Source organism: Lissotriton vulgaris, chromosome 6, assembly GCF_964263255.1.
Source record: "Lissotriton vulgaris chromosome 6, aLisVul1.2, whole genome shotgun sequence".
In the NCBI taxonomy this organism is placed as follows: Eukaryota; Metazoa; Chordata; class Amphibia; order Caudata; family Salamandridae; genus Lissotriton; species Lissotriton vulgaris.
This window is the reverse complement of record NC_141694.1, coordinates 1,859,412,970-1,859,425,116: the sequence shown is the minus strand read 5'-3', so window position 1 is coordinate 1,859,425,116 and position 12,147 is coordinate 1,859,412,970. Positions and strand designations below refer to the sequence as shown.

General features: G+C 43.1%; 1 protein-coding gene across 1 annotated transcript in view; it reads left to right on the top strand.

Moving 5' to 3' along the window:
• LOC147709668 (veswaprin-c-like) overlaps positions 1–10,180 on the top strand; it is a 72,867-nt gene extending 62,687 nt beyond the window's left edge. The window contains exons 3-4 of the mRNA XM_086925527.1: positions 6,405–6,554; positions 9,673–10,180. Coding sequence (XP_086781653.1) covers positions 6,405–6,554; positions 9,673–9,692 — 170 coding nt within the window. The 3' untranslated portion in view covers positions 9,693–10,180. The remainder of the gene's footprint in view (positions 1–6,404; positions 6,555–9,672) is intronic.
• Positions 10,181–12,147: the final 1,967 nt, after the last annotated feature.

Below are 12,147 nucleotides of genomic sequence, written 5' to 3'. Positions count from 1 at the left end.
CATGGCTAAGTCTGCCCTATCAACAGGCCTGGACTGGCCATAGCGGGCACCGGGCAATCCCCCGGTGCGCCGCACGGGTGGGGGCCGGTTTTGGGCCCCTGGGGGCTGTTTTTGTTACAGGGCCGTTTTTGCAGCATTGTTGCAAAATCGGCCCTGTAACAAAATCGGCCGAAAACTGGTCCTGGCAAAGTGCTCGGCTGCCCCCCCCCCTCCCCACTCGGAGGGGTGGGGGGCAAGGGTGGCCGGCCGAGCACTTTGCAATATCCCAATATAGCATGCCATTTCAGAATGGACCGCTGTAATAGACTGTCTATCTTTCAGAAAATATTTAATATCTAGATAATTAGACAACATGATGAGTATCCATCTCTTTAAACCAAATATTGTGGAAACCATAACCAGGGTATCTGAGACTGCAAATATTTGTATTATAATTGACCTCACTAGACCTCTCTTCAGAACAACGAGTAATATTTTCGGATATTTGTATATTGTAATTTAAGATCTATGTAGTATGAAGATGCTTTTTAAAATGTATTAACTCCTTTGAAATTCTGTTTTATATTTATCTAATTTCTGAACGTGGCAAATACATTGCTGTTGTGAGATCCTACATAATTAATTATATGAAGGAATAATACTTGGTGAACATTTGGAGTAGCATTTTTACTGACAGAAGTGTGGGAACACTAGGTGGTAGGAATTTAACAGATCCTTACAAATTCTGAAATCTTCTTTCACAGAAATATGAAGCTTGATGTTCTAAATGTTCTACATGCAAAAGATTGGACACTGACCATAATTTCAGAAGTGGAGGACTCTAAAGAATCCAAATGGAAGGTACCAGGGAAGCAGCAACAAGGAGATATGTTCTCCTAGATGCAAATCTTCTAACTACTGCCCAGAGCCTTAGAGGCAGGGCTGCTGCCTGCCTATCTAGGGCGCCTCTAACTGGAGAAGGAATGAGTGTCCGTAGCCGGGCCACAGCCTCAAATGGAACTTGCACAATCACTTATAATTTTCCACGCCTACTTGTCTTGCTGGTCGATGTCTAACGCAGCCCTCCTTTTTTACGACTTCTTTTGCTTTCTTTTGGTTGTGGTTCCCAGTCCGCCCTGCCTATCAACAAGCTATCGCCAAACGTTGTGCGATTATCGCTGGATTTCCAGCGATAATCGCACATTTGGCAGCTTGCGCCTGGAATTAGATTGCTGAGATAGCGTGCTTGAGGGTGAACCATAAGCCGAACCGCTTACCTCTCACTTCTGCTATGCCCTGGAAAGGTGGTGAATGGGCGCTTGTGTGTTGCTCATGGAGACAGGAAAGGCTTTCATAAATGACTATCTTCTCCATGTTAGTTTCTTGGGGACACATGCTCTTTCCTGGTGGCTCATGCTGCTGGATACAGTAGTAGCCAGGTAACTCCTATGTTTGCAGTATCAAAGTGGCACATGAAATTGTGCACACAGTGATCGCTAGCTGTGGCACACCTGTGTTGTGAGTCATGCGTGCAAGGTGCTCCATCTAATATGTGCTGGTGCAAATTGTGCAAGTGGAACAGATTGCATCATCAGAATATCAGACATCCAGAGATTGGACACAATTCAGTCACCTTAGTTCTATCAGACATGTAAAAAGACCAAACAAGCACATTTAGTCTCTGGATTTGTCCCTGTAGGTATTGCTGCATGCCCAAGTAGTGTGGCTCACTGGTTAGAGGCGGCAGGCCCGAGAGCAGAGGACGGCCCGGGACCAGGGTTCGATTCCCGGCGCGGCAGGTTTCTGGACCAGGGTCAGCGGACTCGATAATTCTCTCACCTCGGTGCCCACTCTGATCAGCGATCACACTCGGCAACTCTGGGCATTAGCTTGCCTCATCTTCACTAACGGCCCCACCAGACCGCCGGGGATGCCTGGAGATACCCATTCAGGGACCATCTCTCAGGGAAGCCAGGATGGGTTTCGCAGCGGTCGAAGCGCCTTGGGACCCTACGGGTAAGTAGTGCGCTATATAAATGCCAATACAATACAATACAACCCATTCACTGTCTCCTGTTATGCATTTTCGTGCATTTTACAAAATGTCATACGGTCACAATCAGCTCGGAGTTGATGGTAATAGCATTTCCTAAATGCAGTTTGCATCTAGAAATTGCTTGGGACATGTGCTTACAGAATGGCAAATTGTGATCCCCTATTTGCAGTCGTAATTTTAAGTAATGGCAATATATGGCGGTTACCTAAAATTGCCAATACAAATCCTTTGATACTTCTTTTTTTATGGCTACTTTGTATTCACAGATGGTCGAATACAGCCCAGGTACATGCATCATTGTAGGCTTTTGCGATTTCTTAATTGCGATTTTTAAGGAATCGCAATTAAGAAATCGCAAAAGCCTATGCATGAAGAAATCGCTGAAAAATTTGCGATTTCTTAAAATTCCTTAAATGCGACTCGCAAATTGCGAATCGTAATTAAGGAATACCTCCCCATTCATACCTATGGGCCTAGAGGCCCATAGGAATGAATGGGAAGACATTCTCAATTTGCGATTAGCAATTAGCGAATCGCAAATTGAGAATGCGATTTCAAAGGTGCAGGGGTGTGCAAAGGACACCCTGTTGCACCCCTGAAATTAATCTGTGCACAAAGATTTGTGCACACAACATGCGCAAAATGCGATTCCTTAAATGCAATGGCAATTTGAGAATTCGCAAATATTTGCGAATTCTTAAATTGCGAAGGCCTTCACCCTTCATGCATTCCAAAAGCAGATTTTGCGATCGCAAACGGCCGATTTTTGCGTTTCGCACCGTTTGCGATCGCAAAATCCTTTGATGCATGTGCCTGTGATTTGCATAGTTTGCGAATGCAAAATGATTTCATACTGTGGTCCAAAGTCTTTTAAACATTGTGGTGTGCCAACAAGAAACTAGTCTAAGGGTACCCAAAGAGGACAAAAGGAAACATGTGAGAAAAACTCAGCTGAATAGAAACTGAGAGTATTATGTAAACACAGAAACTAATCTAAAGCATGAAAGAATGTTACTGAAGATAGGCGTGCGAACACAGCTGATGGATTGTAACATTATTTCAGAATTTGAAGCAAACAAATTGCTTTTTACAAGAAGTATGAAAACAAAATGTTTCTAAAGGTAAAGGCAATTGATAGCATGTAAATTGGGCACAACGTCTCCAAGAAGAGATGTAGTCATACCTGGGAAAATCTGGTGTGATCCGTAAAATAACTATCAGTAACAGAGGCCAGACAGGAACACTTGCCACTGTGCCCAGCTGAAGTGCCATGCCTACACTGGACACCACAGGGACACTGCCCACTGCTCTCACAAGCACTGGCACCGCTTACTCTGACAACAGAATATTGTTGTGTAGATCGGAGTTACCTTACTTAACCGTCAAGGCCCCTGTGCTCGACACCTCAGTCTTAAGTGCCTGGCTCCATGACAGCACTTCATGATGTGTGCATTGAAATAGCCGTACTGACCTGGGGTACACAGGAACTCTACCCGCTGCACACACCACTACTGCCACACTGAACCAGAGCTTAGTGTTGATGCTGCCTCCGGTGTGTGCCAGGGCTGCCATTCTTAGAGAGGGCACCACAATAACAATGCCTTCTGCATACTAGTATGTCATGTTTTGTTTTGTTTTATTTTGTAATGTTATGTTAAGTTATGTCATGTAATGTTGTGTTGTGTTATGTCATGTAATGTTATGGAATGTTATGATATGTTATGTTATGTTGTGTTATATGTTATGTTATGTAATGTTATGTTTTGTAATGTTATGTAATGTAATGTTATGTTGTGTTATATGTTATGTTATGTAATGTTATGTTGTGTTATATGTTATGTTATGTAATGTTATGTTATGTAATTTTATGGAATGTTATGATATGTCATGTAATGTTATGTTATGTAATATTATGTCATGTAATGTTATGTAATGTTATGATATGTTATGTTGTGTTATATGTTATGTTATGTAATGTTATGTTTTGTAATGTTATGTAATGTAATGTTATGTTGTGTTATATGTTATGTTATGTAATGTTATGTTGTGTTATATGTTATGTTATGTAATGTTATGTTATGTAATGTTATGTTGTGTTATATGTTATGTTATGTAATGTTATGTTATGTAATGTTATGTTGTGTTATATGTTATGTTATGTAATGTTATGTTTTGTAATGTTATGTTTTGTAATGTTATGTAATGTTATGATATGTTATGTTATGTTGTGTTATATGTTATGTTATGTAATGTTATGTTTTGTAATGTTATGTAATGTAATGTTATGTTGTGTTATATGTTATGTTATGTAATGTTATGTTATGTTATATGTTATGTTATGTAATGTTACGTTATGTAATGTTATGTTGTGTTATATGTTATGTTATGTAATGTTATGTAATGTTATGTTGTGTTATATGTTATGTTATGTAATGTTATGTTTTGTAATGTTATGTAATCTTTGACACCCCTGGGCTGAATTCGCGCTTTATAAAGCTTATATTAATTCCTTCGTCGTGTTGTGTAGTGTAGTGTTGTGTGTGTGGTGTTATGTTCTAAAATGCCATGCTGGCCCAGTAGTGGGGCTTCCGGGTGCTGATCATAGATGTGACAAAGCAGGATACAGTCTGCCAGTGCATCATAGAGAAGCGCAGATGGCGCCTAGACTGAGCGCAGCAGGCCTTGCACTGCTTCTGAAAGCTCCAGGGGTTTGGGATCTTTCTTAACTGAAGGGGCAGAGCGTCCACAGGGCCGTAGCCAGGACTCGGAAGGAGCGGACTCCCATCCTGGCTCCGGGTACAAGGGCCCAGCCCAAGCCTGAGAGTGTGAGGCGCCAGGAGGCAGGTATGGGCGCATCAAGGCAGCCCCACTGGGGCCTGCTTGGAAAGGGTCTTATGTAATGTAATGTAATGTAAATGTAATGTATTTGAGCTTATATAGCACACAGCTACCCGCAGTGGGTTTCCCGGCGCTTGCTTAGGGAACCCGTCCTGGTATTCCCCTGTGAGATATCCCGGCAGGGTATCCACAAGGTGAAAGCCAGGCATCCCACCGCGAGGGGCCTTTGTGGAGATTAAGCAAGCTATTGCCCAGAGTCGCAGAGTGTGAACCCGTGAGTCGAGAAGGCACCGGAGCGAGAATTATCAAGTCCGTGGAATTTTTAGCCCAAGACCCGCCGAGGCGGGGAATTGAACCCTGGTCCAGGGCAGATCTCAGCTTCCGGGTCTGCCGCCTCTAACCCCTGAGCCACACTTCTCCACTCTTATGAAAGAGACATACCCCCAGATTCAACATTGTCATGTTTTGCGAGTCCTTAATAGCGATTTTTAAGGAATCGCTATTAAAGACTCGCAAAACAGGATTTATGTAGAAATCGCAATATTTTTTGCGATTTCTACTGCTTAGTTATTTGCGATTCGCTAATTGCGAATCGCCTAAAGGCCCATAGGAATGAATGGTGAGTCATTCCTTATTTGCGATTAGCAATTCGCTAATCGCAAAAGTGCCGCAATTTCATGGGTGCCAGGGTGTCCAAAGGACAACCTGTAGCACCCCTGAAATGGTAATGTACACTGGTGTTGCGCACACACATGTCCAAAGGTCATGTGTGTGTGTAACATACAACTTAGAAAAATGCACTAATGTGTATGTTTCTAAGTTTTCGCTATTTACCACGTAGTTAGACTTCGCAGTAAATAGCGGCTCCAGATTGCGAATTCGCAATTTTAAAATTGTTAATGAATTGCATTTAAGGAATCTCAAATTGAGATTCCTTAAATGCCATTAATCGCAATTTAGTGATTTCTAGAATTGCGATTTTTGCATTTGGGATGATGAATCCCAAATGCAAAAATAGCGCTCGCAAAGGGCCAGATTCTCAGAATCTGGCCCTTTGCGAGCCGTTTTCGGCTTCATGAATCTGGCTGATAGAGCTCTGAACTGCGCATGCGTCTCGAGGGCAGCCAATGAAGCTTGCCAAGGAGTCGAGAACCGGGGCAGACGTTGGGGCAGAAGGGATTTACTCACTCGAGGTACCACTGAGTAATCCCATTGGCATTTGGGGCAGGCAGCTCTCTGGCTCATGGGTCATGCCATGTGTGACCGCCGGCGCGCTCTCTGCCGCCCCCCATCCCTTTGCTGGTGTGTTCTCCTGAACTTATATCAAGACCGAGATTGGCGTCCGGCGCCTCTCCCAGAGGCCGGTTCGTACTCCTCGCGCCTCTTGCAAAGGAGACACTGCCTCACGCCTCGCGCCAGTGTCCTATTCCTGCCACGCCCCTCACTACAGAAGGCGGAAGTGAGGCATTCAGATGGGCTGGCTTTTGTTCTTGTGATATTATATATTTAATTCTAAACTTCTTTTTAACAGTTATCGTAAAGCCCGGAAAGTGTAAGAAAATCGATCGAGTTCCATGTTTTGCGCCTGATAATGATACATGCAGGGATGACGGCGGCTGCCTCGGGGATCAGAAATGCTGCTACATGCCGTGCGGATACCACTGCACGGATCCTGTGACAGGTACGTGTTGCGTGTGTCCTTGGTGAATCTTGTATCATGTTGGTGTAAAATCAAGACTTGTATCTCAAGCTCGGCCTGACCTTGAAAGGGGAGGGAGGTATCACACTGCAGGTGTGGAAAGCCCTGCTTATGATATTCAGGATACTGTCCTACTTATACCTGGAATATGGAACTGACTGCACTGAGTGTGCATCTACCGAGAAGCTCCTACATTTGTACTTCTTATTCGTGTTACACAACTGGCCACAGTACATATTTCAAGGTTTATCATTTATGCTCAAGAGAGTGTGAGAAAATGCACTGAACTGTGCTAAGAGGATTCACTTTGGTGAAGGTTGGTAGAAGATTAAGTCCAAATGTGGTCAGGTCTGCAGGTTCACAGGCAGCCTTGCAGTGCAGCTTTGCCATGCCTGCTTACCCTGGAGTGTGGCTTGCTTGGGGAACAGCTCCTTGAACCCTGAAGGTTGGTGCTCCACATGTGCACACCACAGAGCAGGTCACGCGCAGGGACCTCAGGAAGAAGCTCCCGCAGACCCCTGATTGGCCGTCGTGTGCCTCAAGCAGCCACTCAGATGGTGCGAACGAGCCCCACACTCTTATATTAAAGCCCTTTGTTAGGCTCCGCCTCTGAGAGCGCTCCTTCTGCCTACGCAGGGGGAGGGTCACAGTCCCATCTGTGATTGTTATGACGTCACTACACATCGTAGAGCGATCGCTCAAATCTACAGTCGGAAAATAGAATAAATCATATTTGCTCTATGATCTTGTTGAAGTGGCTGCAATATCTGAATGGACAATGACTTCTACATTTCTAAGAATGGTATTTTTGGGGTTCATTACCCAAAAGATCAACCACATTTCTGGCAAGACTCTGGAGGACTGTGGGCCATGTTTCTGAGCTCATCCCACAAGGCAGCAGCCTGGCACGGACCAGTACGACTCCATCGACTTCACCTATCACCTGCTCCTCGCCCCTCCCCTAGGAGGGGTCACAACATGGCAGGCGTGCGATGGCGGACAGCAACAAGCAGGGAAGCTTCCCTTAGAGCAGATTTATTAATTCAACTTTTAACGTTCATTCCTGTATGGTTATGGAAGCATTACCAGTGTCTTCTTATAGCACAGCCAGCATGGGCTCCGTGTTGAGGCGCTGCGCAGAAACAGAATGGCATTCTTGTATGTAGCGTCCTCTTAGGCAGCCCCAGGATACCTAGAGGCTCTCCTCAGTATCCTCTCCTGACCTGGAGGTTGTCTGGGAGGATGCTGGGTGAGATTCTGCTGCCTCAGCTCTGCACACCGTGTGTGTCGATTGTGCAGTTGCAGACATATTAGCACGTGTTACTGTGTCTTTGTTCACTGCCCGTGTCTCAAGAGCTTTTGAACACCTACACAGCAACATAGATCTTGTGTAGGAAACATTTCATACACCTGGGTATGGGAAAACGCACCTGCAATCAGCTGATAGGAAGCCACCAGCACATGTCTGAGCGTGGACTTTGGTGTACATTAAACAGCCAACATGTGAATTCCTTGTGCAGTCTGTTGATTCCAACGACTGAACCTGCCCAGCCTACTCCTCCCTTTCTAATGGAACTGCTTGCTCCTCTTCCCAAGGATAGACGGTAGGCTTTGGTTTGAGCCTGAATGTTTGGTGTGTACCAGAGCAAAGACCATGGAACTCCCTGTAGCCTTTCAAGCTAACCTCAACCCTAGTCTCACTGACCTCCCATGAGTGACACAGACTGGTACAGCCAGTGTGAAGTTCACCACAACTGTAGAATGTGGCTTCTGTGCCACAAAAAAGATAAGTGCAATAAAAACATCAAGAAATGAACCTGTGGTTAGAAAGAGGCTGGTAGTATGGTTTTGATTTCATGTGTAATATGTGCTACTATGTGTAAGGAAGTACTCTTCTTATTAAAAGTAAAGCAAAGACTACACAGTGACTTATAAAGGGTGTTTGGATCCCTTACTGAGCTGTGAGTGTCTAGCCCTCGTTACCTCCCTGAAGAAGCCTTGGGCCACTTTGCATCGCTCTCCTGAGAGTCAGATACAAAAAGGTGTACGTGGTATTCAGTTCAAAGTCCACTCCAAGGGTCCCAAGGCAAAGCAACTACAAATGTTAAAATGAAAGCCTAGTAACCCCTGATAGCCCTGTAATCCCCCACCACGTGCAGAACTCATGAATGAACCCTACCTGCACAGATGGGTCACATGGCACTGCTTTTGTTGAAATGTAAATTAAAACCCTAAAACACTTGAAAAGTTATAATTCATCTGCAGTTGAATGCCCTCACTTTTTAATGTAGTTTTCCTGATAAAAGACATTTGTTCAAAGCATTTACCGGGCACTGAACATCAGTGTGCAGATTTATAAGAAACTAACGCAGCGAGGTGCCGCAAGTCATCTAGATATAACGTGCTACGTTAGCTTCAAAGCACACGTGTGCAACGTATTTACAACAATATGTTGCATCTCTGTGCTTCCTCCTGCACTGGTGCACAAACTACTGCTATGCACAGGATCCCTTGCACCATGGTACAAAGTTGCCTGCGTCATGGGGAGATTGTTGTTGTGCAGGAAGGGGCCTCTCTCTGAACAAAAACATTTAATTGAGGGGGTTCCCTGTTCCAATGTGGCTGTAGAATGCAGCACGCATTGAAAGAGATGCAGGATGATCTGAAGTGTGTGGTATTACATGTAATTAATGAAATGATATTGTACATTCACAGTGAGTGTAATTAAGGGGGATACTTAATTTAAAAAGGGCTATGAGGGAGCTAATCCAAGGCTTGATAAGCATCTTCATGGGAGTGTTTAAAAACAGATCAATATTCCATAATTGGTCCTTTATAGAAAAATGATCAGTCACATATCTGTTTTCAATTTGATAGTGATGTTGTACACTGTTAATTTTTGCATATTTAGTAAAATTCCTGTTGATATTTATTGTTTTATTTTTGATTTGTTAAAAGTTTATATGACCTGCGACACATCTTAAAGAAATATACAAAACCACATAGTGCATGCTGTTTTCAGGATCTCTTTTTTCAGTGTGTGTTGGCAGTGCACGTATTGTGACTGTGTCTTGCTCATTGTGTTCTTGTCTGCTTCCAGATTCTCCCACATCAGTTTGAATCCATCTTCAAATGAAGCTCATGCCCTATTCCAGGAAGAAGGTGGTTCCACAGGTTCCCCATCTCCATCCACCAATAGGAGAGTCAACATTCTTAGTTTGTAGCAAGGACGTGCCTTGGATATTGATGCTTTGCTCACCTCTTGTACTGCCTCATAGTTTGGAATAATGATGGGATAATGCTTTATTTAGTGTTAAATGTCATCCGTGGGCTCACTGATTCAGATATTTGGAGAATACCTTCAAGGATAATTATTCAGCTTTATTAAAAAATGTACTTTTGATCACAAAGTTCATTAGATTATTATTAAAGTTATTGATATTTAACATCAAGAACGTTCCAATGTTCTAGTGAAGCCTTAATCTATTATATGGCCTTGTTTCATAAAGATTGTATTAAATAATGTAGAAGCTATGCCTACATGTAGGTGTCCACCTTGTAAAAAGGATGAACACAGTGACGCAAATGAAATAAAGCTCTTTAAAGATTATAGTTTTTATTGACCTCAATTCATAAAAGCCATAGCATATCTAGTAAAATCTACTGTCCTTCGTTTACATCAAACATGATTTGTTACTCATTCTGCAATCCATAATGTACACCAACCTCAAATAAATGAGTGGGCTTTGCAGAGGGAAACCCCAGAATGGATGTACTAATGTACAAACTCTGAAGAAACACTGTAACAATCTTCAGCACAACCAGGCAAAACACTGAGTGAGATTAAATAAATTAACACATTTTGGATAAAATAGCAAGAACCCTATTTTCAGCATCTGCAGCAGAACAATTGTGCAGATTACATTGTAGGAATTTTTGATTACTCTATCAAATGTTTTCTTTCGCTACTTTGATCAGGAACATGGTACAGGGCTGCAAATATATTTGTAAAATATTGTAGGGTGCAGAGTGGAGAAGGTGTCTGTTACAATCAACTAAAGAACATGATGAGTCCCAGTTGTCATGGCAACTCACTGCGTTCATTGCGAATCTTTGCGAATTGCAAGACAGAAGAGGTGGCAAAAGGGGGTTTCCCTCTTTTCTTGCATCTCACAGAGGAATGAGTCATTGCTGGATCTATTCATTTATTTTTAAAGTTTTATATAGCGCCTCCATGACCCCTGAGGGTATGAGAGCGCATCACAATTGAGCGAGAAAGAGGAGGTATTTAGTTCAAGACAACAGGGTAATTGAAAGAGGTACAAGGAGGATTAAGTCTAGGCCAAAAGAACAAAGCACAGTCAGGTAATACACAACGGTGAGGGTAACATGTCGAAGCGGGCCTGGAGATTAGGAGATGCAGAATAAGCATAACCCTTTATAGGTGCAAGAGGATCCATTGACAAGGAAAACACTAAAAGTACAAGAAGCAGTAACTCTCTACAGACCCACAGATCAAAATACAATCATAACAGTCAAACAGTAAACAAGGGTGAAGAGAGCGAGTCATACAGTGCTTCGAGAGCTTGAAGTTTTAGGGCAAACATTTGTTCATCAATAGCACTTTAACTTTCTTTTTTAAATATGCCTTGGAGAGGTTCATCCAGATTTCAGGGGTAAGGAAATTCCAAATTCTCGGGCCGATACCCGAGAAAGCTTGATTGTAAGTTTTTTAATGGAATTTCTGTGGCTTCAGAAGTAGGGTGCTGGCATTTTGAGCACCTCTGGAGCCACCAGATAGCATGAGTTTTTGTGCGAGGTGTAACGGGGTGTTGAAGTGCAAGGCTTTATGGGTAGTGCTGACAATTTTTAACTGTATCCTTGCTTCATATAGGAGACAGTTTAGGGATTTTAGCTCCAACATAATATGGTTGTTCCTTTTAGAACCCTTGATGAGCCATGCAGCAGAGTTAAGAGAGGCCCTTAGTGGAGCCATCTTAGATCTTGGAAGGCCGCAGAGAGTTGCGCTTCCATAATCCAGCTTGGAAATCACAAGAGTTTGCACAGCAAATTTGTAGGCATTGGTGAGAGGGAAGGTTTTATTTTCCTTAAGATGTTCATTTGGAAGATCGCTACTTCAGTGAGAGCACTGGTGTGCTTCTGCATGTTCAAACTATTATCTAGCATTGTATCCAGTGAACTTGTGGAGTCAATGATGTGTGGTATGCAGTTAAGAGCTGATTAATCCATTCTTTAATGGCTGGTAACTCTTTGGGTAAGGCCATTAAGGGGAATTCCATTTTAAGAGCATTTCATTTAAGGTGATTGAGGGTCAGACATTTTGGGCTTTCAGTAGAGTTGTGTTGAGGGACCTGATATCTTCAGGTGAGAAGACTTTCAGGACAGTTGGGTGTCATCGGCATAACAAGTTGAAGGAGTTGGTGAGAGTGTGGACCCTTGTGGTGCCCTTGGATTGATCGGTGAGCATTTAGACAGGAACTTAATTCTATTGTGGAGAAATGAGGTGAATCTGTTTCGGATGGCCGCTGATAGCCCCATACTGTTTTCCAAAAGG